We start from the raw sequence: 26,327 nt of genomic DNA, 5'->3' as shown, positions 1-26,327 counted from the left end.
AGATATACTTGAAGAGTATGGAAAGTGCTGTGGAGCTTCCACCCATTAGTGGCTTTGGCAGTTTTATTTCTAGCCTACCCATGTTAGGGCCTATATCACTGCCCAAGCACATCTTTAGTGTAACCACCTAGAATCTGAGTATCATGGTGACATGTAGGTAACTTTAAACCACTCAATAAATGATAAAGTTTCAAGGTGGTATGTGGTGGGATTCGAACCTACACATGGACGTCTGCCTGATCCCACGCTTACCATCTTATCCACTACGCCACTGCCTCCTTTAAATGGTACTTAACATCCTATATGTGGAACCAAAAACCCCACATATGTTTCTCTGGTGACAGCATGTCTTGAATAATCACCTCCAAATCCTTTATTACTTTTCATTATCATATCTTCACTCATTTTATGTAGTTACATGTAGGTGTCCTTAAGTTTTTTCCCATCTCCATAACAGGCCATTTCTTAGGATTAAATAAAAATTTCCACTTTAGGTTCCAAGCATAGATCTTATATAAATCTCTGTAGATCCTTGCAATCCTCTTGGCTCTTTATTGCTCCTAACAATTTTACATCATTAGAAAGCAAATTAATTTATTCATATTTAAGATGAACACTTCTTTTATAGACCACTCTCTCATCTAGGTTATTTCAAGTTTTTGTGCTTATGTGGAGAAAATTATGTTTCAGTGTCTCTCCTTAGAGTGATTCTCTTTGGCTTTCTTCTGTCCCTTCATGTTAATTTTATATCACACCAGTAGATTCTCTCTATCTAGTTCTTCAATTCCCTTGTCTTTCCCTTATTATTTCTAAGGTTGGAAGCTGCAGTCTACACAATCTTTGTTCATATGATAGGTCTCCCAAATTATATACCATTTTTGGTATATAATTTGGCCTTTGTATCAGCACTTCCCTGATGTTGCTTCCTGTATTTTATCCTGCTCTGTTGAATAAGTTCTTCCACTGACATTCTCTTTTCTTTCACATTTCATATGTGATACCCACTGTTTTTAGTCCTGGATGTGTGATGTGTCATTTTAGTTTTTATCTCCTCTCCCTCCACATAAATAAGCACCATTCATTCCTTAACAGCTTAGGGATTTCTTTTGAACTGTAATGAAATATATCACTCAAGTTCATTTTCCTCTTTAACTTTGTTGATTATTCCAGTAGTTTACTAATCATATCTTATGATGCTTTTATCAGTTTAACTTCCAAAGGCTAAATTGTGCTCTTAAAAATTTTCCTCTCTCTCTCTCTCTCTCTCTCTCTCTCTCTCTCTCTCTCTCTCTCTCTCTCTCTCTCTCTCTCTCTCTCTCTCTCTCTCTCTCTCTCTCTCTCTCTCTCTTTTTTAGTAATTCAATGTAAGGATCTTATTAATTTGAATTCCTTTGTTATTAATTTTTTAATTGATTTAATTTTCATTTTACATTTTTTTCTGGCCATTTTCCATGAACTTGCTCAGTAATATTTTTAGCATTTCAGTGAAATGTTTCTTCTTATCATTCACAAACTGCTGAGAAGTTAAAAGTGATGATCTGCAACACCTCTTCATGGAAAATTTTACTGTTGTAGAGAGTCTTCTGCCACGGAAATGTATTGGCTTTGGAATTGGTATGTATAGCTGATGTCTCAGGTAAGTAATGGAAGGGTGGTAGAAGACCTGTGTGGAATTCTATTATTGGTAGCTGGGTTCAGGATGAGAGAGAGAGAGAGAGAGAGAGAGAGAGAGAGAGAGAGAAGAGAAATCTTTATAAGACAACAAAATCCAGGGGAAAGAGGCTCAATCAGCACCAAGCAAAAGTGCCGGGGGTCATTGCACCAGCTATAAATGTACTCCATAGAGTAATTTTTGGGGATACAAGTACGTATAGATTAGTCCTTTTAATGACATTTATTTTACTACTTAACGCGATCTAGTGAAATTTGAATAAAATATGCAAACATTGCAGAATATTAAAGAAGAAGAAAAAAAAAAAAGTCGGCATGAGAGAATAGAACTTACAATTTCGGTTATGATGAATATTATGTATTACCTTTCATTATCATGTCTTCATTCATTTTACATACTTAGTGCAGGCGTCCTTAATCTTTTTCTTAAAATTAAATCAAAGTCCTTTCGCCAAGACTCTACCTACATTGAATCTTACCAAGGACATTGTGCAGCGTAGGTAAGATATGCTACAAGTAGGTCCTGAGATAAAGGGGTTGGTGGCGTCACTGGCGTATATCTAGTTTAAATGGGTACTTCTCGACAGTACTCGTGTGGAGCCGCATCATGTCAATATCAGCCTTTTACAATTAACAAATGCTGCAAATGCACTGAGTTCTGTAGGTAGGGAGCTTGGGAATCTTGATAAAAAGTATGACTATACTAGGATATGACATTGTTGATATAATGACTATAACTATTTTATCAATATGTCGTTACGTACTTGAAATGAGCTATTATAGGGCGTTAGGCGTGTTTTCCTTATTTCATTGCATTTTGAATTAGATTAAACGGGTTGTAGAAAAAAAAACTTGTTTTTACTAATGACATTACCAATGAGAAAACACAGGAAATAAAGTAAATAGATAAATATAGACTTGGTGAACTGTTGGAAGACGCCCCGGCCACGTCAGGCCCAGCTGGTCTTGTGCTGGATACGCCTGGCGCCACGTCATGCCTCCACACCATACCGCTCCGTGAGGTGGTGAGAGAGACAAGGGGCGTACGTGGAAGGAAAGGAGCCATATTCAGATTTATAAGGACAGATATCGTGTATATGTTGTGTAAGATTTCTGCTCTTCAGTTATTCCAATGTTTATGGTGATCATCCTCATTAAAGTTGTATTTTCTTCATTACGCGATATGATTTTGGTATGGGAATTGGGGAAGCAGAGATTTGGGAAAGCTTTGAGATAGGTGTGTGTGTGTATATACTCGTATATATATATATATATATATATATATATATATATATATATATATATATATATATATATATATATATATATATATATATATATATACACACACACACACACACACAGTATACGCATACTTCGAAATGAAATTTAGGCAATGAGATGATGAGGCAAGACAACTATGTGAGAAAGGATAATTTAACACTGGGTGAACTGTCATTTACTGGTATCTAACTTGTCTAAGTTGGCATATTCAGGGTATCCACCACATCAAATCCTAGCATTGACATTTTTAAATATGAAGCTGCTTATGATTATCAAATGGAAGCTTTTGTATATTTTCGCTTATTATTGTAAACTGCTGCGATGATTAGCCTTTAAGGTTAAAGGAATTCACATTCTACAGCAGGAAACATGCCAAAAATTGTATTAAGGGTGCCACCAAACCGAGTACGAAATAGCAAATAACAAAAATAAATGTGTAATCTGGCAAGGCAGAGTGACGGGTGGTGCACTAGACGCGGAGAGCGGCGGGCGACCGGCGACACTCTGTGTGACAGCACTCCTTACCAACGGACCACGCTTTTGCTCTTCGTGCTCGTGTAAGTTTCATTGCCTTTTATGGTCTTCATCTATTCATTTGCTGTGCTTATTGTATGACCGTGTGTAGCTTGTAATATGCGTGAACTTAAAAATTGGTGTAGTATCACAATTTTGCCTGTTTTCATGTGGAGGGGCATCTGGACAAGGTTTAAATGCTGAGTCCACAGTTGTAGATAGATTGGTGAGTTAAAAACAGATTATAGGTCTTTGTTCCTCGCAACGTGATTAAATGGTCTTCGCTTCACTAATATAGCACTGTAGAAATAGTGTAGACTGGTTTCATATTCGTTGGATGGTCTAGTAGGAGAAAGTGGCAGCTGTAGGTGAGTAATCCCTGTTCGCTACTCGGAATCAGGTCGTTTATTGATGTATTTCAAGTCAGGCTTCATGCAGGGATTTCCTATACTAAGTTTCGATCTTCTTGTTAAGCTTTGAACCACACGATTAAGTTTGGACTTGTGTTAGGTATGATAAGTGGTTTTAGAATGCTGTTTAATAATTTTTGAGCCCACTACCCCAATACTTGGGTATATACCAGATAGTCCACCACCAGAATACAAGGCATAGACTCATGTTGCCCTGGTCCTTATATATATATATATATATATATATATATATATATATATATATATATATATATATATATATATATATATATATATATGGTAAGATTTATCATGCATGCACCACAAGCTTGGTAAATTTTGGTGGTAAAGCAAGGTTTCAGTTGGAGAAAGCAAGTACTCCCCATCCCTAGCCAGGGGAAGGTGAGGTTGCAGGTACTGTCTCAGTTCTGTGTGAGCTTTGCTATGCATTATGGTAGCTACTGTCCATTTTGTCTTGCCTCTTCAAGTTGTACAAACTGCTATACTTCAGTGTTAGCCATGTAATTATCAAAGGATTTTCATGATTGAAGGTAATAAATTAAGGATTGGACATTTGAAAATAAAAGCATATAAATGGAAATTGTGGAAGTCTTGGTAATTAGTGCAATAAACTCTCTCAAGCACATATAACATAGTATAACTTTGTAGTTATGTGGTGTGAGGTCATTGAAAACAAGTGGTGAACATGAAGCAGTCATGTAATTGGTTGGTTTAGGGCATGGTCTCAACATATTATCCTAACCTGGAAGACCCTCACAACATTGTATCTTGATAATGTGTTTTTGTCATTTTGTGGATAGGGTGAGTTAGCCTTGAGGAGAATCTTCACTAGTCCCTCACACACACACACACACACACACTCTCTCTCTCTCTCTCTCTCTCTCTCTCTCTCTCTCTCTCTCTCTCTCTCTCTCTCTCTCTCAGTTACATAAACCAAATTTTAACTCGTAAGGGTTTTTCAAAATACTTTCCATTATGATTCTGGTCTGTCCTGTTTAGGGACTGGAACTTTTTTTTTTTATTCTGGTTTTAATAGGTTATTACATATTTATCATCATCATCATCATCATCATCATCATCATCATTATTATTATTATTATTATTATTATTATTATTATTATTATTATTATTTTTTTTTTTTTTTTAATTAATTAATTTATTTTTTTATTTATTTATTTATTTATTTATTTATTATTTTTTTTGTCAACACTATCATCAGTTTTATTATATATTATTATAATAGTTATTATCAGGTAATGTTTATTATTTCTATTCTTGACCTGTTAGTACTATTGTTGATTGTTTTATTTGCAGACACCAGACGTGTGAAACAGAATGGCCAAATCAAAGAAAGTTCCTTCAAGTTACTTCAAGGTGGTCAACCCCCTCCTTATGCTGCCCACCCTGCTGCTTGTTGCCCTTGCTCTGGTGAGTCAGTGTGTCCTTCACAGTAGTATCATGCTACAGCTACTCTCACCATTGATACAGATACAGTCAGTAAGGAGTTCATTCAGTGTTTTTTTCTCCACGTCATTTTTCAAGAATATATGCTATGAAAGTATCTCGGGACACTTTTCTTTTATTTGTATGTATTTGCTTGTTTTTGTATTACCATTTAAAGAACTTGTAGAAATTGTATCATAATTTTCTTGGATATATTCAATTAGGAAAGGTATTTTGATGTGAACTACTTGCACTAACTGCAGTTGCCATTGTAATGCGTTGATAAACAGTCAGAGAAGTAATACTTAAATTTACTAGGATGATGTGGTGGATGTCTCTTCTCGGGTGCTCTTCAACTTTCCAAAGCAAAATAATGTAAATGTTTGATACATATTGCACTGCTTGCCTATAGACTAATTACTGTTTGAACATTGTCACAGGCAACTTGTACTTGAAATATTGCAACAAGTAAAATACCTCTGCATGTGTGATTCTTGTCCAATTCAACTTCATATATCGAGATAAAACCCAGAAGAGCACATGTTGTGTATCTATAAAATGTGAGATTAGTTATTGTCTAAGACATTGTAAGTGAAACAAAGTCACAAAGATATTGTTTAATGTCATGTGTCTTTTTGGCAATTGGATAGATGCAAATTATATAACTTGTGAAATTGTACAGATTACAGGGTGAGGATGTCCTGCTCTAGCTGATGGCAGGATAGGGGCACTTTGTTGTGTCAGATTGTTGGCTGTCAAGTTTTTCAAAGGATACTTTCTTATATCAACATTAATTAATCTTGTTAAATATTTTAAGAAATTACTTGTATTTTAGTTATATTTATAAAAAGTCCTACTGTATTTAATAATACAGCACTTTTATTTTTGCCAACTTCTTGAACTGACAGCTTTGGCTGTGCTTGTGTTTATTTCAAGTGTGTGTGTTCAGTTATTATCTAGTGTTTGAACAGCTGTGATTGTTCCTTCAGCAACTATGTATTTTACTAGATAAGGATATTGGCAACATTTTATTTCTTTATTTATTTTCATGTGTATTTTGAAGGCTTTTATGGAAATTAAGGTAAGGATCAGATAATAGAAACACTTGCACTAATCAGTAATTGATGGTTTGAGGGCAATTCACCAATGCAGTCAATACATGAATATGGTTGTCCTGAGCTCTTCACATATTTCATTTAAATCTTTTTAGATTGTCAGTGTCTGTAAATGTCCACAAGATCTCGTGAATGGTCTTGAGCACTTGCTTTGTGAAGCAATTTAGTGGGCCTTTCACAATGGTTTAGTAATTGATAAACCTTGATGGATATGACCATTTGTTTCAAACCTTATCAAATTGATGTGAATGTTCACCGCTGTGTCAATTCTGCGTATTAAACAAAGATTAAATGTACTGTAATCATACCATATTTATATAAAAGAAAACGTACAATTTTAAGACTGGTGGTGACATTTTTATATCACTTCTTCACAAATTTTATATCGCTTCTTCACATAATTCTATGTGTATTTTCATGTTTAGTATATGTCTTTATTATTACAGGTGACTTACTTTGACCACAAGTACATCTGTGCACAGTACTTTGGCACTGTAGTATCAGGATATGCTGAACTTGTGGCCACAAAGTACAAGCTATACTTAAAACTGGGGTGAGCATTTTATTCCTTTGTATTTGTTTCTCCCTTTATCTTTATCTACCTTTCTGTACATTCTCACTGTCTGAGATATGAATTCTCTCTCTCTCTCTCTCTCTCTCTCTCTCTCTCTCTCTCGGAAGAGGGGTGTATTATTACTGAATTATGCATTTTCTTTTTTTCTTCAGGTTGCTGGGTTTGGCAGCACTTCACATAACAGAGGCACTGGTGGCTGTGTACAAATGCCAGAAGCTGAGATTGAATCTGGTGCCCACATTGGGATGGGTGCTGCAGACCATTCTCCTTGGCTTCTTCTCTCTGAAGCTGCTCATCTGGCCACACAAACCTGCACCACAGCAGCACCAGCAGCAGCAGTCACAATCCAAGGCTGCTAATGCTGGGAAACAGAACAAGCCACAAAAGAATGCTAAAGCTTCAAAGGCAAAAAAAGAAAAATAAAATGAACTTTGTTAAGGCTAATTTTTATTGTTTTGTAACTCCTTCGCCTATTGTGCATGTTGTTATGAAGAGTAAATAAAAAAGGTATTTTATTTGTGGAAGATTTTCTTTGAATCTGATAATGGAGCAAAACGTTGATAAAATGAAAGTTTTGTTACCAATATTACTATTTAAAGAATTGGTGATAGATTGGATGACTAACATGCCACTATCCACTACATGATGGTTTTGAGAATGGGGCTTCAACAAAGAAGCACTCGTAAGGGAAAGAAGCAGTAGTCTGTTAATTTTTATGACTAATCATGTAATTTATTGCTTTTGAAGGGAAAACAATCAAAAGGGTACAAGATGAACTTGTTACCAATACAGGCACAACTGGATGTTAGTTGCCACTGGTCATTGCATAAGTTAGGCAGGACATTTTGGCCAACCATGCTGGATGTGTTGGTGTTTGCTGAATATTCAGTAAAGCAAAAATGTTCTGACAAAGAATTGCTTTACTGTTTACATTTCACATATGCCATTCTCAACAGGTGGAATGAATAACTGAATCTGCTAAAAAATATCTCTTAGACATGAAAGTGTGTGAAAACATCATAAAATAACATGTTTGTGAAGTACGAAGTTACTTGTAGGGATATTTAGAATCTTCCAAGTTCAACCAGGTCAGTTGCAGCCATTGTAGAATTGATGGCTTTGTAGAGAGTTCCATAATCAATTTACATGGTATAATAATTTGGACACCATCATGTTCAGAAGACCAAACGGAAAAATGTACATTCTAGATTTCATTTTATAGTTCCACATAGCAGGTATATCATGAAATGTGTTACGTATTTCTTGCTTTACAGAACACATTGGGTAAAGGGAAAGCTGGTGGTGGAAAACACAAGTATGGCTCAAGCCCTACACTATGTACAAGTACATGGTTGGCACACACACACACATGCACACACACACAAATACTGTTGAGCTATTAAGTTTTCTGTGCTCATTATTCTTTTACTATTTTGCAAGTCAGGATCAAAGACAATGGAAGCAATAGAAAAAGAAAGGTTGTACTGAACTTACTGGAGGATTCCTGTATGGCAAATCTTTAAACTAGGTAGTGAGTAACTGCAGCTTGGATTATAATATGCAAAATTAATATTTTGAGAAAATTATGCAAAGCATTGAACAACAATACATTTTTAGCTCTTTATGAAGCACATCAAGATATAGTACAATGAGCATTATGACATCTTGTGTTACAAAACTATTTGAGTATGTTTCTGAGTTTGAATTTGTGGAATTTGGTAACAAAGTCATCCATCAACCTGAGCTGCAGTTGTAAGAGCTCAATATCAAATGCTCAAAAACAAGAAAAGTGATAGCAAAAAATAATACCTTCATAATTATCATCCCCCTGGACAAAAAAAAAAAAAAAAAAAAAAAAATGGTTTCTCTTAAGTTTAATAACCTTTGAGTTTGTGAGCAAATGCCAGTGGAGTAATAAGGGGCCTATGAGAAATGTAACACTTGATTTGAGTTTGAAGCTGGCAACAGTTGGGACTAACATGTTCACTGGAACAGGGAAAGGTTTGACTCCCTTCCTGTCCAGGTTGTCTATTATTAAAAAATGAGATTGAAATTGTTGTTTGTGTACAGTAACACATGAACTTTTAACTACACAATCTAAAATATCTGACCCCATCTTTTGAATTTCATAATGGAAATGCACAGATGAGTTAGCATGTATGGAATAAAAGTAAACCCTGCCAATGCCTCACAATCCTCAGCATCAACCAACATGTTTTTACACTAATATCATAGTCTTTCCTATTCACACCATGAAGTATTTAAACTTATTGATGGGGAGCAGAATTAACATACACAATTTATTATGTAAAATCTTCTTTATTTAATTATTAATTTTTTTCAAATACTGAGTAATTCCACCAATTCATGAATAGCTAGGTAGTTAAAAGTTTATGTGTTTATTGTAAAACACATATTTCTCCATAAAAAAAAAAAAAAAACTTAGGAGCTAAAATCCCAATCTGAATGACCAAAATTCTCTCCTGCCATTATCTTACTGAACCACACACCAAACATCACATCAATAATAGATATCATTCATCTAAAATCATTATTGTGCCATTTTAGCAAACACCAGTTTACAGGTGCTGTATGTCTTTTCAATCAGTTTCTTTAGATTTAGGAACTTCTTTAATTTCTCTCTTAGGCCAGATGAGGTACCATAGAGAGAACATACCAAGGAAGAGTGTCTGCACCATCCAGGCAAGCGTTACAGTAGAGTTCAATTTCAGCTTCTGGCAATAATATACTGATGCAATCGTCTCGCCTACATGAATCGCCACTGTAGAAAGAAATCTGTAGGATAAAATTTTACATTGTTATGGGTATGCTGCTAGCCTTAATGTTAAACTTAGTGTTATTACTTAAATACTATTATGAATAATAAACTCTACCAAAGATTACTCACTGCAGCATTAACATGAAAACTGATTTTGAGACTAATCCTATGCCAATTCTAAGTTTTGTAATTGCATAAGTGCTAATGCAGATGCAAATCTCTCCACAAACCTAGCCTTGTTTTTTTGTAGTCAAACCAATCTAACATGCTAATTTACTGTGATAATAAAGATATATATTTAATTGCAGTATAAATATAATTAACATCTTCCATTCATATACAATTTTAGCCCATTGATCTGGTGAATATTGTCAACATTTTGAATGCTACCTTCATGTCAAGATCTCAGCAACTTTAAACAAATTACGTACTAGTATTTCTGGCAGAATCTACTATGTCTTCAATGATTCCATTATCAAATAAGGTCTACACTAAATCTCTATTTTGTTTGTCAAAAATTAGAATAAATCTGTAATTCTTGAAAAGAAAAAAATCTAAAAATAAATAAATAAATAAAAAAACAAAAAACAAAGTATTAAAGAAAGCTATATAATGCAAAACAGTAGTAGGTATATATACTGCATGACCTTTCTCTTGTGTAAAACACATCCCTGTACAGTTACACATTATGGAAGATGGATATTGAGGATGTAGAAAGGTGGATAGCAGGAATAAGAATAAGAACTTCATGTTAATTTTCATAAGTATCACATACATTGTTCCATAGTCAAAGATTTAAGAATTTGAGCTTTCAAAGGGGAGGAGAAGAGAGAGAGAGAGAGAGAGAGAGAGAGAGAGAGAGAGAGAGAGAGAGAGAGAGAGAGAGAGAGAGAGAGAGAGAGAGAGAGAGATTAATGTAAAAGCATACATATATTTTGAAAATCTTGCATATAACAAGCTTGAAATCTGAGCTTGCACTTATAACTATAGTACATGAAATTGCAAAACTGATATCAATGTTGAGGAAAAATATATTCATAGAAACTAATAACTAAGAGCTTTTGAAAGAATTAGAATTGAAGTGAAAGATAATATGAATAATAAATATCTGAAAATAAGAGAATATATAAATTGTGCAGGCAATGTTTAACTTTTACTATTACTGTACTGTTATGTGATAGAAATATAAATTATTGTAGGCAGTAACTAAATACTGAACAGAAATGTAGTGCAGACAATCTTTAATTGATGCTGATGCTAACAATAATGGTAATGATGGTGATATCTTAAACCTTTAAAAATTAGTTTTGGTCTGACTTTTTATCCTATATCAATTTTTGGAGACAGGATTACTGATGATGGGTATGTAAGTCCTTCCATGTCAAACACTATTACTAAAACATCAGACATTAAATAACCAGAAGTAGGGGACCAATAATCTATACTCACATTTGCTTGACAGCATTGTTGTACTCCAGTCCCAGCCATGTGGCAAGGTCAGCAACACGGCCAAAGAAGGTAGGAGATATGTTTTCAGGGTCCAGCCATGCCATCTGGGAGAAGAAATTCTGAAGTGTGAATCATGTATTTTTATATCTTTAACTAATACTAATCCTTTTTCCACTTCTTTGTATTCATTGGATGAAAATAATATATGATTTTTTTTGTGTGGTTCAGCACATTTGACTTACAATAAAGATTTTGTTACAATGTAAACCTAAGTATGTATAGGGTTACAATAATTTCTAAATATTTTGTTGTTGGTTCTGTATCTTTTTTTTATCTTCACTTCCAAAGATCTGGATATATGTATATGTACTATAACTAATATATGAACAATATTCAGTGGAAGAAATGAAAAATACATATAATTCAAGCACATCAATTTTGAATGTAAGTAGTCAAGGAATGGCTAATGTAGAGGTAGTGTGAATAGAATATACACTGATGTTTCACATATCCTCACTGTGATATTTTATTCAAAGCTAGATTAACTGAAACTACAGCTGAATAATTAGTTTTCAGCTAGCAATTCTTCAAATTCATTTCACATCTAGATTAAAGTAATGACTCCTATGTATTTCTTGAACATTAATAGACTTTTTGTCTCAATATATCACTAGCCCTACACTTGAAATACTTGAACGATCTCATCAAAATAAATTAAAGTAAAAGATAACACCACATTTCTTCAAGGAAACAAAAATAATAGGGCATACAAATACAAATATCAAAATAAAAAGTATGGTATTCAGTTATATGAATTCCATGTATCCTGTGAATTTAACTAATGATCTACAGCAACAAGAACACAATCCTTACCAGCAACAAGTACAACCCAACACACACAAAGGAGATCACCACAGGGTTAGTGAGCTTGAAGTAATTTTCTGGGAGCCTTTTGTACTTCCCCATTTCTGCAAACCTGTGAAAGGAAGTTTTTAATATTATTATTCTTTTTAAGATATACAACTTACATTGATATTATTGTAGTTAGCTCAACCACAACCTCAGCCTGAGTTCTGATGTTTTCATGTTCAAGCAAGATCTCATCCACTTTAGGAAGTTGCAATTTTAAGAATCTCTTTCTCTTTTTTTATCTTATCAGTATAACTTCTATATTTTGTTACTGTTTCCACCAGTTTTGTCAGTACAGGCAAGTGGTATAATAGTCAGCTGTACACAACACTAGGTACTGGCACAGGAATTCACTAGGTCTGGTGATTCCTCTTATTAGTATGACCTCCATCTAATCACTGGGGACAACTCCAAATATTTCTTACATCTAACTGTTTGTGCCTAGACTACAGAGGGTTTACAAGGATGTTCACAAGATTCTTGGAAATCTTTAACAAGCACTCTGCATCATCAATGGGAGAAACACGCGTGAAAAGGAGAAAAAATATCTATGTGGCTATTAAGTATTGCGAATATGGACTCCAGAATAATAATAATAATAGTGATGATAATAATAATAATAATAATAATAATAATAATAATAATAACAATAATAATAACAATAATAAAACTACACTCAAGGCAATGCTCCAGTAACTATCTCTGGTCCTTGAAATTGTGCTATGGTGTGTGGACCATTGTCCAGCTTATCTTCTATCTTCAGGGACGTAAGATAGTGGTGTATGAGCTTGTGACGTCCCATGAAGTGACTAGAGGCGTGGCAGGTTACCCGTCGCTAAGCTTGTCTGCCGTCACGCTTATCCTGTCATCCCGCGGGGCCGCGGCCGCCCCTCGCTTTTGTGTACAAACAACACAGTTGCCAGATGGATTAATGCTTAAAAAGTTCTTGAGAGATACTTAAGTTTTAAAAATAAGTGAAGTGTATCAATGAAAACTATATGCTACATTTAAAATCTTTAAAATCAAACAACAATTTTTATACAAGACATGAAGAAGAAACCAAAACAAACAAAAATGTACCTAAACAAATTCACATTGCACTAAAATTATACTTATAAATTGCGTATGTATATTTAAAAAAAATACACTGTATTGAATGATAATCTGTCCCCATAATGTACGGTACGCACTTACTTGTCTGTATAGTATGTAACAAAGAAGGGGAGTTTGAAGTTCCGTGACTGGCATAGATAAACTCATCCTAGACAGACACACGGACAAGCCTATAATGTGAATGAAGCGTGTATGGAGTTATGAGTGTGTATATAACGTTATTATTAAAAAAAAATATTAGAAAAAAGTAAAAATAAATAAAAAAACAATTAAAACTACATTATGTAAATAAACAATTGTATATATTTAAAGCTGCCAAATTATAGAATATTAAAATAAAAGAATAAATGAAGATATAAAAATGGCCTAATAACCCCATGCCAGAGTGATGGAAAAAAAAAAGAAAAGAAAAAAGACGGCCAATCACTTTCTCAGAAGCTATCCAATAACGAGTAGGGTTAACACGAGGCGAGCTTGGTGAACACCACACGTCCGAGTTCACTATCTCTATAGCTCTCGTGTCTTGCTGAGTAAAGTGTTGCAAGCTATAAATTTAGTCTCCTGTCTGAACATAAGACTAGAGGAGGATGTCTGGCGCTAACGGTGCAAAAAAACTTCTTCAACAAGTGTTATCAGTAGTGGTGGAGTCAGGGGGCTATGATGCACAATTGTCTAAGGTTAGTGGCAAGGAATGCATGTTGTGTAATTTATCATTTGCAGTGACGGTATTAGTATATGATGATATTAGTAGTAGTAGTGGTATCATTTTATATTTATATCATCATACTCTACAACACTGGGAACATGATTTTTGCATACCTTAATGGATTCTAAGAAACATTGTCTCTCTAGTTTCCATGGCAGTTGCCCACAAAAATTTCCCTTGACCCAATCTTGTTTAGGTTAGGTTAGATTATATTAATTTCTCGGCTAGGTTGTTAGATTTGTTTCTGAGCAAGATCAAGGAGTGGGATAAGGGCCTGCCACAGCCTAATGGCAAGATTCGGTTAGGATAGATTAGATTAGATGGCAAGATTTTTTTCTGGTAGATTTCAGCATGCTTTTAATTAAAATACCACTTGTTTTTGGCGCAAATTAACCAATTTTTTTTTACAGCTCCGAAACATATGATTTGCATAAAAAAACAACTGGTAAATTAATTAAATACAAGCCGAAATCTACCAGAAAAAAATAGTTTCGTCCAGAACCTAACCTAACTAAACCTAACTAAACCTAGCCTAGCCTAACCTAACCTAACCTAACCTAACCAAACCAAACCAAACCAAACCAAACCTAACCTAACTAAACCTAACCTAACCCAACCTAACCTAACTAAACCTAGCTTAGCCTAACCTAACCTAACCTAACCTAACCTAACTAAACTTAATCTAACCTAACCTAACCAAACCCAACCCAACCCAACCCAACCCAACCTAACCTAACCTAACTAAACCTAACCCAACCTAATCTAACTAAACTTAACCTAACCTAACCTAACCTCAGGGGCCGTCGTGATTGGGGGAAATAATTATGCTTTTTTTTTTTTTTTCATTAGCCGTCGCTTCAGTTTCAAAGAACAGAACAAATCAGTGTAAACAATTAAGCGCATGCTCAGACAATGGTATGTCACGGAGCCCGCCGAGCCGCCGCGAGCTTATGACACCATCAGTGTGTGGCAGGGTTTGATGTGGGAGGCTATTGTCACGGCTGATCACCAAAACACCAAAACATGCTTAAATTTTAAAAAATCTGTATCGTCATTCAAAAAGGTTGCACCTAGTATATATGGGGTTCAAATTACTCGTAATCAGGAGCTCTATCTCTTGAGGTGGGTAAAAAACACGTAGTTGATTGTGGTGAAACTGCAGTAATACCTTTTTTTTTTCCTTAGCTGGCTTTCCCTTCTTACATAAAAAAAAAAAAAAAATCCCTTATAAAGTGGGGGAGGGCCAGGGAATCACTGTCCTCTGGCTAGGGTAAGAGTGTAGGGGAATTATGATGGAAATCTAAAAATGGTAAATTTCATACTCTTGCACTTCTTACCCTCTCTATTCTAGACAAAATTATTTCTTATGGCAGTTTTTTTTGCCTCGAATTAGGTAATCTGTATGTTGTTTTCCTGCAGATGATTAGTTTATATTTTTACCCCTACCTCCACATCATCAGAAACTGACGATTTAACGTAAGAATGGAAAGCAAATTGATATGAAACTGGCCGAAATCTATCAGAAAAAAATAGTTGTGTCCTCACTTAGAAGTAGCATAACAGTAACACTCACAGGCAATATTGCTGAAAGAGGACCGGCTATCACTTGTTGGTGGCTGGTAGCTGTGCAGTGCAGTGATTTAGTGGGTGGAAGAAGTGTGTCTTTACCACACTCTCATTCATTGGTGAATGAATGTTTTGAGTCTGAAAACTATGAGTTTGTTAGTAACCTCATTTTTTAGGTAATAGAGCAATGCAAAAAATTATACTCTCTCAGCAGAAGTAGGGAGATTAGATACAATTCTGACTGTATTACCAAAATACACATGAGGGCCTTGCATTTACCATCCCTTTAAAACCTCAAAAATGGTCAGATTGGTAGCTTTGTCCTTTAGAGTCTAGACTGTGGTGTTCATTGGTTGATAATTAATCTAGTATTACCTAATTGTAGTATTGTCATTACAATAAGGAACTTTCACTTATGTTTTATCATTATTAATGGCCATCATCTCTTTGTATGTAAAGCAGTTTCTGACCTAATGTTCTTTGTTAGCTGTGTCTGGTGTCAGCTGGTCAGGGACGCTGTGTAGCCAAAGTGAAGATAGAAAAGGAACACACCAATCGAGGAGGGAATCTCCATGGGGGCTTCACTGCCACACTGGTTGATGCAGTGTCTACTTTGGCCCTCATGACCACCGAACAGGGCGCTCCAGGTGTCTCTGTTAATATAAACGTGTCGTAAGTTGAACTCTGTGTTCTGTTTAAACATATTGTAATTTGAAGCTGTTTGTATTTGTATATATGTACATACTAATTACATACTACTCATGAAGTATTGTAAGGATTTCACAATATCAATTATGTGTATCAAAAAAGGCTTTGAATCAAATCAGTATTTTCTTCTTTTAAAAAGTTGGAATTCAGCATAGTGTACTATTTTCACTGCAAGCTAAGTTGAACTATGTAGAACACATACTCTCTGCCTTCAGCTTTGTGACTTTATTGATTTATGCATTCAGTGTTATTGCCCTTTTTTTCTTTATGTTTGGAATACTTTATATATTAGCCTAAGCCAGTGGTTTCCAACCCCTTAGTCATGACTCAAATAAGGGTTGTGAGGATTTTTCTGAGGGTCACCAGAGGGTCTTTTATTACTTTTTTTTAACTTGTTTTCTTTCCTGTTTCATAGATATATTGAAATTTATTGTGATAGTAAATATAAACTTTCATAAATAGAATAACAACAGCTCATAAATGTTTGCAAGTATAGCTGTAATAACTATGAAAATGGTTGGATTTATTACTTCATGTTCACACATTTAGCGTCTTTATTTCAAGTTAAGGCTATATTGAGAGTTGTAACCAAAAAAGGTTGGGAAACACTGTCCTAAACTAATAGGAAAGCAATAGTAATATAGTATTGCACAAAACCTTGAGAAAAAAAAAAAATATAAACAAATGAACACATACATACCAGTGGTTGCTTAGTAAGGGTAAAAGTAAGTTTTAAATGAAGCCTGCTACAGGATGTTAAATAACATGAGATAAAGGTCTTCTAAATATTGCAAAGATTACTGCTATTCTGCATTAGTTTTGAAGAACCAATTACTTGCCTTTAGCATTGATTTCCTATCTTCCTTAACTCTGAATTCATCCTCAATAGGAAGATTCTTTAACTTTCTTCTGCTTACATTTTTTTTTTGTTATCAATATGGATTCTATCCATCTTTGTATCTTTGTTTTTTTCCAATTTTTTTTATGGCTCTTCTATTGTTGCAATAATGAATTTTTGTTCTAATTCTGTTGAAAGTGGTTTCCCAAGTGACTTTCCTATCATTCACTCTTTTTTATTTATTCATAAATTATCTCAGCTAAGGCTCTTGCCTTATTTTGCATTTGCTGGCTAAAGAAATTTTCTATACACCAATCTACATAATTATATACCAGTGGCAATCCTACATGTGGTGTCCAAAACAAAGCATGACACTTATACACATACTTTCACATTCCTAGTCTCATTGAGTCTTGTTGAAAAGGGATTTGTATATGCCAGGAGCTTAGGCAATGCACAATAATCTTCCATGGCAATGCCCTACAGTATTCACCAGTTTACTCCTATCGTGACCGTTCCCTACTCCACACCTGCTACAATTCTTAGACAAACAACAGCAGATGTAGAGTACTCATTACTGTCACTCTCCATTCACTCTATCATGTAGATGCAGTCATTCCTCTAACATTTAGTGCTTTCCCCACACTGTTCATCCACTTTAGGCATAATTTTCTTTTTAAAAAAGTCTTACAAAATAAAAATAATGAAAATAGTAGAAAGAAAAGTTTGATTGGTGCAAAAGCCTTCATATTAAATTTTCTTTACATAGGTATTCAGGGGTTTAAATTTTTTTTTTGTCATTGATGAATATTAAGAAATATGACTTGATTGAGCTCCCCAACCCAGTCGCTCTCTACCTTTGTTATCCAGCAGTGTGTGGATGAAATCAATGTTGGTGTGCTCTCAACACAGATGGTCCTACCCTGCTGATTTTATTATAATGAATTTATCGATTACACAACACCAACTATAAGTGTGGGTGCTCCCTCTCCTAGCTATTCTTTATATGTCTTAGTGTTTTGGAGTAAAAGGAATTATGTTAGATTTTATGAAATATTTTTCATGATCCAGGTTATTCAATAATGAACATTGAAATAGGTGGAAAAAGATGCTCAAATTAGTTCTCTAAATCATGGGTTTAGCCAATGAAATTTGACAATAGTACAGTCCAGCTTGAAGAGAATTAATGTACAAGAAATTGATTAATGCTGATAATGCAGTCCAGCCTGAAGAGAGTTGATATAAAGAGAATGTAGTCTCATGTACCTTACTCTATTTTCATATGTGAATATTGTTTTCAAGATTTAGCACAGAGTACAAGTATGTGGGGTTTTACTTAAAGTATAAAGGCTTGTCCTTACAACCACTTATCACTGTTGGCACTTTCATTGGATTAAGTTTGTTACTCAAAGTGGCAGTGTGGATGGAGTGCTGGTGAGGAAAAAATCAGCTATTTTTGTATCCCATGAGTCAGTAAGCTCTAAGCTACTTTAGATGTCTTAGCACCCCTCACAGAAAAAGGATTGGAAGGTTCCTTTCACTGAAAAAAATGATTAACTTGAGTTAGTAATTACTCTTAGTATAGTCCTTTGCCTTCTTTAGGAACTCTGAGCTGGAACCATTTTCTCACTTTCAGATCAGGAAGTACATTGTGTGGTGGTAGTGTTATGAGTCTTCAAAGTTGCAGATGGTCAGTGTTGATTGTATAAGTATGTTAATGTGTGACCAGTATTTGTGGTATTTTATGAAATGATGTTTTCTTTGTCAGATACATGAAGGGTGCTAAAACTGGAGAAGAAATTCTCATCAATGCTGAGACGCTTAGGGTGGGCAAGACAATGGCCTTCTTGGATGTTGATATAATTAACAAAGAAACAGGAGACCTGGTGGCCAAGGGCAGCCACACCAAATTTATTGGATGAAGTTAAAATGTATGTCAGAAAATTGTATGTATTAACTTGTATATAGTAGATGATATAATTAAAACGGGTATATTTTGTTATTCTAAGTTTTACCTAGTGTACATCTTTTAGATTAAATAAAGATAATTTACCATGTGTAGTTTCTGTAGTGTTCAGTATTTCTCCCTTTTCTTTTCTCAACAGAATAGAAAACAAACAAATAAGAAGAAAATTTAACCAGTAAGTGAAAATAAAAAAAAGTTTCATCTTTCCATTTTGCTCTATCCTTTCATCCACTAAAGTTGCAGTGAATTAATTACCTTGTGATAAAATAAAAGACAACATAGCTTATTCAAAAATATGTAGATTCTGAGCAACATATCCATAGTATAAGAGCACTATTACTGTTCCAGCACATGGCCAGCGGGAGATAGAAAAGAGCAGTGAGATACATGGTGATGGTGAGGGCAGTTATATTGGCCTTCCAGGTCTTTGTGATCCCTAAATGACCTCAAACTAATCAAGGTGAGTGCTTTTGTGTTTAGTGGAAATGTTTTCTTATACAATATCTCTGATAGTTTTATGAAAAGAAAAAATCTGACTGCTAGAATCACTATATGTTAGACATTGGTATTTTAGAATTTACAATCTGAAGCAGTTACCAACAAAAGAATATTAAGAGATTTTAATAATGACTAGTATAGACTGAATACCAAGAAGGATGGAGTCAAAACCTTACTTGTTTCCAACTAATATTCAATAAAAGTAAGATTATTTGATTTTGCATAACTCGGAAAAATAAACCTCCTTCATGACTATACAAGACTAACTAATATAAATCATAATGTCTCTGTATCTGATCTCTTCTTAGAGCCTTCCCCAAAAGCAGATGATCAAGTCTTAAAAGTGCAATAGCTAAGTGCCTCAAGAGCCATAACATATTTTTCACAAGACATTTGATACAGTATTATTACATATTCTAAAGATTTTCTAATGAACTTAGCATTGTATATTTTTAAAGTTTTTTTGTACTGCTATATTGTGTATTTCATTTGTTTTGTGTTGGTAAAAAAAGTAGCATAAAGAAATGCCCTAGGGCAGCTGGTGTTTACTTTTATTAAGATTCGGGTAACTTTCTCCACAGCTGGGTAGGTTTGTATGGACATGTGTTCTGTGTAGCATTTACAAGTAACAGACGTTTAACTTATGGAGAATTTATTAACTTTAATCATCTTTCTCTTAACTACAATCTTCTGTCTCTTCTTAACTTCAATCTGTTTATTCTTAAATTGTCAGAAACAATAAAGGTTTTTATCTCATACCCCAGTCTAAGTTGAGCTATAACATCTATTCTATCTCTGATAGAAAAAGGGAGGACAGCTTGGATATCTTGAAGGACACCCAGAACAGTATGATCCATGCAACTCATTATCATCCACAACTGCAACACTCACTGCAGGTAAGTCTTCACTTATTTCTGTGCATGTGCATGCTTCCCTTCCAGTGTGACTGCAATTTGCTGATAATTTCACTATTTGTCTAAGTTTAAAAAGTTCTTAATGAATGAGGGTATATGTATGTAATTTATTTATTGCCGTATATGTGAAAACTATGAAAGAAAGTGCTATATGTGTATTGTACATAATTTATTTATTGTCTTGTATGTGAAAATTTGCACCCTAGACTGAAGAACCTGTAAGATTATTACCATATGAAAAGAGAGAGAGAGAGAGAGAGAGAGAGAGAGAGAGAGAGAGAGAGAGAGAGAGAGAGAGAGAGAGAGAGAGAGAGAGAGAGAGAGCACATTATAAATAATCACCAATAGTTTTAATAAATAAAAATAAATAAATTGTTAAAACTAAAATCATCAGACAGTAAAGAACACTGCACTTTAAGTCAGTCTGGGAAATATAATTCAGTTAAAGTATATTGGGAATATAGTAAAATGTATTATTCAAAATATTTACTTTTATTAACTTACAAATTACTTTACTTTACTACACTACTTTATCACTGCAAGTGCATATACATTTGTTGATTTTGTCCAATTCTTTAAGCATCTGATATTTCAATGATGATGATAATGGTAGTGCAGTGTTACATTTTATGCCTGAGAGAAGTACACTACAAAAGGGTTGCCCAGAAACATTCCTGCCTTGTGAGGTGTGCTGGGGCCACCTTCCCATTTAGAGATGGGCTATGATGCAATGATGGATAGCTGCCACCTTTGTGGGTGAACCTTTGGTTGTGATAGCAACCATCTTTGCTTGTGTGGAGATGACATTGTCACCTCAGGAACCATCAAATGTTGCATGTGTGGCACCCTCTTTGCCAATGCTGCTTATTTCAGCCTGTTGTGCAGCTGTGTTTCAACAGTTTTCTTAGGATTTGGAATGTGGCACTCAGCTGTGGACCAGTGGTGATCTGACTCTTGTAGCTGCCTGGCACTGACAATGGTGATCTGCACTGATTTCCCAATGAGAACCAATGACATAGTACTGGAGTTCTGGTGGTGGGCATGTTGCTATTCTTGACATGACTTTTGGTGTGTATTTCTTCGGAAATAATATGTTATTAAATTTGTATTTTTTGTTATGCACAAAGTGCCTGCTTTCATTATCGTTGCTCTCCTGTTGATGTGGTTTGTGGACTTTGATAGTATCTACATTAGTATGTGTAAGGTTTGAAGTGGAATTGCCAGGATGTACAGAAATATTGATAAGAGTTTATTGTGGAGTTGCCAGGATCTACTGTTTAACAATATTGATAGGATCTACTGTGGGATTGGCAATAGATTACCACCTGTTTCTTGAAATGCAAAACTGTTCCATATTGAAGAATAAAATGTTATGTCCTGTTTTGAACCAAAAAACGTAATGTCATTTGTTCTGTATTTGGCTGTATGAATTATCATTATCAAGCAAATGAAATCATTAATTTCAATTCTTTTTGACCAAATTTTGAGTCAAATATGTATCCATTTCACAAAAAATATGAGTTCGATAGGGGTTGACGATTCGTCATTTTGTATTCGATACGTGATTAGTGTGCGTCGCATTGTCTCCTTCCCTTACCACCAATGAGTCACCATCAGGCCAGAGGTATCACTCTAAATATGGTAGAGGTAGAGAATGCTACTTCTGCACTGGGTCTCACCACTATCTCAGAATGACTTGGGATGTACTTTGAGCATTGGCTGCACCTGTCCCGCATTTATATCATGTTTATGCTCGATACGTACTGTACATGGCGACGATCTCTCTCTCTCTCTCTCTCTCTCTCTGAATGATTATCTTGACTCATGCTTATTCCTGTTGTTTAATGGATACTCTTTTATTCCTATTATTTTAATGATAGATCATGAATTAATGAAAAAAATGTCTAGGGTGGGAGCATAATCCCACAGCACACTCCATCCCCCCATACCTGTCTTAAACGTTTTTTGCGTAAAGACGGGTTCACACGTGTCAATTTGCGACTGAAATTGTAAGTCGGTAGAATTTTTGACTGAATATCGGTGCCTAATGACTGGCAAAAACAGGTGCAAAACAAGACCAACATGTTGGTCATGTTCAGTCGATTTGTGACTTTGTTTACGTTGTGACGTCACGGAGAAAGGTTTGAAAATGTGGTGACGATGTAGAGAAGATTTTGGAGTTGGTGAGGGAAAAAAGAGCACATCTGCTGGAACCCTAAAAGTGAATTCTACAACAGAAAAAGCTTACGCAAATCGGCTTTCGATGAGATAGCTGCCACTCTCCGATGACTGCTTCCCTCTGTGCAGGGTGTTGGAGGTGAGGATTGAATACTTGTGATGATTTGATTGCAATCGTGATCGTCACCAGAGGAAGACATCTTGTTGGGTAGCTGACAAGGTGCTCGGAAAGAAAGTATCAGGGAAAAAGTAACGGAAAAAAAAAAATTTTGTTAGGAAATAAAGTATCAAGAAAAAGAGTAACAATACTAATTTTATTTAGGAAAAAAAGTAACAGTGGTCATTCTTGAAGATAAATTGACAATTACTGTACACGATTTAAAGACTGCCGAATTGAAGATAGTGCTTCTGGTACAAAAGGAAGTATTTTTCTTGGAAAACATTAAAGTTAAAAACAGTAAAACGTTATAAAACATTAACATATTGGAAAGTTAGAAACATCAAAACATTAAAATATTAAAAATATTAAAACAAAACATTAAAACATTAAAAAGTAAAAGAAAAAAACATTAAAAATACGAGATGTATATTAATGCAGTGTCCAGGTTATCGGTATATTGTGAGCAAGTCATAAACATTCTGGGATGGATTTTCTTCCTTCTACCCTGTCCTGACAGAGATATCGTAGCCGCTTCTGCAATTGAATAGCGTTTCTCTTGTGTCTTGGTTTGGATGTGTTGCCAATCAGGTCCTGCTGCACCACGGTGTCCAACTAAGTTTGAGAACTTATTGTTCCAACCCTCACAAATGATGTTGGTATGGGAATTGCCGTGTAATGTCGCCTCATGTAGATTCCAGATAACAGGGGGGGGGTACATCGGGGGTACAACACGCAACCTGACGCCCTGGGAATTCTGCAGCTGTTGACTTCTGTAGCTGCTTGAGACATAGGTTGTCTAAATAGTCCACCAATTCAGCAGCCTCGGCAGGAATAACGGTCTTGAGGTGCTCCATACCTTCTTTCACTTCCTCAGTGGGCAGGAAGGAGAGTCCATCCAACATGCTGCAGAACCGCCGGAACTCCAAGTCTGAGTGGTAATTATCCACGCCAGGTACACTGTGTAAGGTGGTAGAAGCAGCCCTTGGTCTCCACTTCTCTACCAAAGCTGGCACTAATTGCACGCAAAACAGCATTTTCAAAATCTTGTCACAACTGTTTGTACATGAAGGTTTATTCCCAACTGCGTGATACTGTCCACGACGACATCAAACAGCTCTGAATACACCGCTCTTGTCTTATTCTGTAGCAGAGCATAGACACAGGAGACATGTATAGTCTTAAATAGAACTCTAATCACGTACACTTGAGTAAACTGTGCTGCTGCCATCTTGAAGTTGCCGTCCATATAGATGGTCTCTGCTGCTGCTCCTCTAATGTGGCAAAGGCAATAATGCGACTGACTGCCTCTGGCTCATTGTCGTAAAGAAGGAACTGGTGAGGGTTGGGTCCCCGTGTATCCTTCCACTCATTTGCAAAGTGAAGTCGTGCAGGTGTTCGGGCATTGGTGGGGTGCGCCTGCGATATCAGAGGGATCGCTTGGTGTTCTCCTCACACGGAAAACGCTTCTGCACAGCATGGTCTTGGTTTGCAACTGCCTGGGCAAAGATCTGGGATGGCTTGTCTAGGGAGCTGGCCGCCTGCTGCCTCATCAAGTTACGACACTTTGTGTATGTCACGTTGATATGGTCAGCAGCGTGGTTGTGGGGTTGTGGGCCTGGCTCTGGATTATCCAAGTCAGGCGTAGTGCTGAGACTTCCTCTATAATATCTACTCCCTTTCTCAGAACATTTCCACCAGATGTTTTTCTTCCGTGTGCACGACCCTGTGTACATAATATATCCCTCGAAACAAATCTTGTTGTCGCCCTTGTTACTCTGTGTGATGTCCATGCTGAAACAGTAACCGAATCTTGTTCTTAGTTGAGGAAATCTCGGAAACAGAAACTGCAGCATTCAATTACTCAGCTGAAGCAGTCTGGACTTTTTGGCAAATTATAGCATTCAATATTTTTGTTACTCTTTTTCCTGTTACTTTTTTCCTTCTTACTTTTTTCCGTTAATTTTTTTTCGTGTTACTTTTTTTCCTGTCACTTTCTGTCCTACAATCAGCTGACAACCGCCTGACACTAGCTGTTTGTTTATATTCACTTCCCGCCAACTAGCCTATACTTCCTAATCGCTGTGTGAACGTGTTCCGACTAGAAGGGTTCAGTCGATACTTCCAGCGACTTGCAATTTCAATCGCATATTGATACGTGTGAACCGGCCTGAAGTCTTACGTAATTTCTGTGATTTTCAAGTCTTACGGCGTAAGTTGAAAATCTTAGTTTTTTTTCTATCCGCATGCAATTTTTTTTTTGTGTGTTTATTTGATTTAAATGGTGTGAAATAAATTCCCCTTTTCAAGTGTTATATGACAGAATGACCTCCTAACGCACCGGGGTGTGCTTCCTGTTTACAAGACTCTTTGTAACACTACTGTTTTTCATTATGAGGTGTTTATACTGTCATGTGTTTACAAACTTTACATTGCATTTTCATTGTGCATTTGTTTTAAAGCAAATTAATATTGAATGACAAAAAATATGGTTTTCGTGAGGTGTAATTACCCTTATATACACAAAATTGTGGTCTTTAACGTAAAATCTTACGGCAAGACACCTATCACAGTAGCTTAATAGGTATACATCCCAACAACACACGGCGACGGCGTGAGCAAGTCAGCGTCACACGCGAGGCGGTCTGCCTTCCCTTGTAGCCGTAGGTATGGAGCCAGTGGCCACCGCTCTGGTGGTGTGGGACAAGAGGGGTTGAGAGTCCTGACTCCTTCAAGTGTTCCCAAACGTCGTGCATTATTATAATTCCTGAAGTTTTTAATTTGGATTTTGTAAGTGAAGATTTCAGTAATTTCTTTCGGTTAACGAAGTGGAAATGACTTTTTCGTGCAAGAGTTTTGACAAATTTTAATGTAAAGGATAAATGTCAAACGATGAGTTATTGTCTTGGGCTGCGTGGAGAAAGATGCCACAAGATTTCATGAACGGAGAGTAAGCATACGTAAACACATACGTTAATAATATACTTAAGTAAAGTCCTCATCAGTAGAGACGACTTGTTCCACCGTACCTGCCACACCACAGTTACGTTATCTAATTACCCATTTTAAAGTTGGAAAATCATATAAAAAAACACTAGTTGTATTATTATTGTTTATGGTTATTAACGCTATAATATATATTCTAATTAGTGGTAAAGGTGGGGAGGGCGGAAGGAGAGTAACTATAGTATAGAGTGGAGTCGACGGTTGGGAAGTCTCGCCTATCCAGACATTGGTGAATGGAGCACTGCAGGGAGAAGAGGGGTTTCTGTGTTGTGGCTGGGTACTCTTATCAATACTACACGGTAATGCATCAGTGTTGTTGCTCTTGATATCCAATAATGTGTGTACGTTGTGGTATCAGGATATATTTTGAAGATATCTACGTAGTTCTCAGAACAATAAGGTAATTTAAATGGCACTTAGCTAGTAGTTTTGTCAGTTCTTATTAGCTTTCGCGTTATGTCTGTATTTGTCTCTGCCACTGATTAACACATTTTGATCGATTATTGGCA

The 26,327-nt window shown here is 35.7% G+C and overlaps 3 protein-coding genes across 9 annotated transcripts; 2 read left to right on the top strand and 1 right to left on the bottom strand.

Moving 5' to 3' along the window:
* The first annotated feature begins 2,647 nt into the window (after nucleotides 1–2,647).
* Nucleotides 2,648–7,546, top strand: LOC123517071. Of its 3 annotated transcripts, none has more exons than XM_045276922.1 (5): nucleotides 2,648–2,696; nucleotides 3,409–3,512; nucleotides 5,214–5,327; nucleotides 6,904–7,010; nucleotides 7,184–7,546. In XM_045276922.1, exons 3-5 carry the CDS (start codon nucleotides 5,235–5,237, stop codon nucleotides 7,452–7,454), a joined length of 471 nt encoding a protein of 156 aa, XP_045132857.1. In that variant the 5' UTR covers nucleotides 2,648–2,696; nucleotides 3,409–3,512; nucleotides 5,214–5,234; the 3' UTR covers nucleotides 7,455–7,546. The 3 variants fall into 3 exon arrangements, with proteins under 3 accessions (XP_045132857.1, XP_045132856.1, XP_045132858.1); XM_045276921.1 differs by having other exon boundaries at nucleotides 2,648–2,775; XM_045276923.1 differs by lacking the exon at nucleotides 2,648–2,696 and having other exon boundaries at nucleotides 3,405–3,512.
* Nucleotides 7,547–9,330: 1,784 nt separating this feature from the next.
* Nucleotides 9,331–13,528, bottom strand: LOC123517075. Of its 4 annotated transcripts, none has more exons than XM_045276930.1 (4): nucleotides 13,363–13,528; nucleotides 12,133–12,235; nucleotides 11,260–11,363; nucleotides 9,331–9,827 (listed from the first exon to the last, which is right to left on the bottom strand). In XM_045276930.1, the coding sequence occupies exons 2-4, from the start codon at nucleotides 12,223–12,225 to the stop codon at nucleotides 9,632–9,634; spliced, it is 393 nt and encodes a 130-aa protein (XP_045132865.1). In that variant the 5' UTR covers nucleotides 12,226–12,235; nucleotides 13,363–13,528; the 3' UTR covers nucleotides 9,331–9,631. The 4 variants fall into 4 exon arrangements, with proteins under 4 accessions (XP_045132865.1, XP_045132864.1, XP_045132866.1 ...); XM_045276929.1 differs by lacking the exon at nucleotides 13,363–13,528 and adding an exon at nucleotides 12,998–13,131; XM_045276931.1 differs by lacking the exon at nucleotides 13,363–13,528 and adding an exon at nucleotides 12,845–12,868.
* A 168-nt stretch (nucleotides 13,529–13,696) lies between these two features.
* On the top strand, nucleotides 13,697–19,525 carry LOC123517074 (acyl-coenzyme A thioesterase 13-like). 2 transcript variants are annotated; one of them, XM_045276928.1, is made up of 5 exons: nucleotides 13,697–13,958; nucleotides 16,041–16,225; nucleotides 18,868–19,030; nucleotides 19,205–19,240; nucleotides 19,414–19,525. In XM_045276928.1, exons 1-3 carry the CDS (start codon nucleotides 13,869–13,871, stop codon nucleotides 19,019–19,021), a joined length of 429 nt encoding a protein of 142 aa, XP_045132863.1. In that variant the 5' UTR covers nucleotides 13,697–13,868; the 3' UTR covers nucleotides 19,022–19,030; nucleotides 19,205–19,240; nucleotides 19,414–19,525. The 2 variants fall into 2 exon arrangements, with proteins under 2 accessions (XP_045132863.1, XP_045132862.1); XM_045276927.1 differs by lacking the exon at nucleotides 19,205–19,240.
* The last annotated feature ends 6,802 nt before the right edge of the window (nucleotides 19,526–26,327 follow it).

Source organism: Portunus trituberculatus, chromosome 41 (assembly GCF_017591435.1).
Source record: "Portunus trituberculatus isolate SZX2019 chromosome 41, ASM1759143v1, whole genome shotgun sequence".
Classification (NCBI taxonomy): Eukaryota; Metazoa; Arthropoda; class Malacostraca; order Decapoda; family Portunidae; genus Portunus; species Portunus trituberculatus.
Note: the sequence above shows the minus strand (reverse complement) of the source record. Positions and strands in the feature narration are given on the sequence as shown.

Excerpts from the sequence above, each read along its gene's own strand:
- LOC123517071 (XM_045276922.1), top strand. The coding sequence starts at position 5,235 with ATGGCCAAATCAAAGAAAGTTCCTTCAAGTTACTTCAAGGTGGTCAAC. Across the intron at positions 5,328-6,903 it reads TGCTTGTTGCCCTTGCTCTG|GTGACTTACTTTGACCACAA; the intron begins GTGAGTCAGTGT and ends TTATTATTACAG. Across the intron at positions 7,011-7,183 it reads AAGCTATACTTAAAACTGGG|GTTGCTGGGTTTGGCAGCAC; the intron begins GTGAGCATTTTA and ends TTTTTTCTTCAG.
- LOC123517075 (XM_045276930.1), bottom strand. The coding sequence starts at position 12,225 with ATGGGGAAGTACAAAAGGCTCCCAGAAAATTACTTCAAGCTCACTAAC. Across the intron at positions 11,364-12,132 it reads TTGGGTTGTACTTGTTGCTG|ATGGCATGGCTGGACCCTGA; the intron begins GTAAGGATTGTG and ends TTCTTCTCCCAG. Across the intron at positions 9,828-11,259 it reads AACAATGCTGTCAAGCAAAT|ATTTCTTTCTACAGTGGCGA; the intron begins GTGAGTATAGAT and ends TTTATCCTACAG.
- LOC123517074 (XM_045276927.1), top strand. The coding sequence starts at position 13,869 with ATGTCTGGCGCTAACGGTGCAAAAAAACTTCTTCAACAAGTGTTATCA. Across the intron at positions 13,959-16,040 it reads ATGATGCACAATTGTCTAAG|CTGTGTCTGGTGTCAGCTGG; the intron begins GTTAGTGGCAAG and ends GTTCTTTGTTAG. Across the intron at positions 16,226-18,867 it reads TCTGTTAATATAAACGTGTC|ATACATGAAGGGTGCTAAAA; the intron begins GTAAGTTGAACT and ends TTTCTTTGTCAG.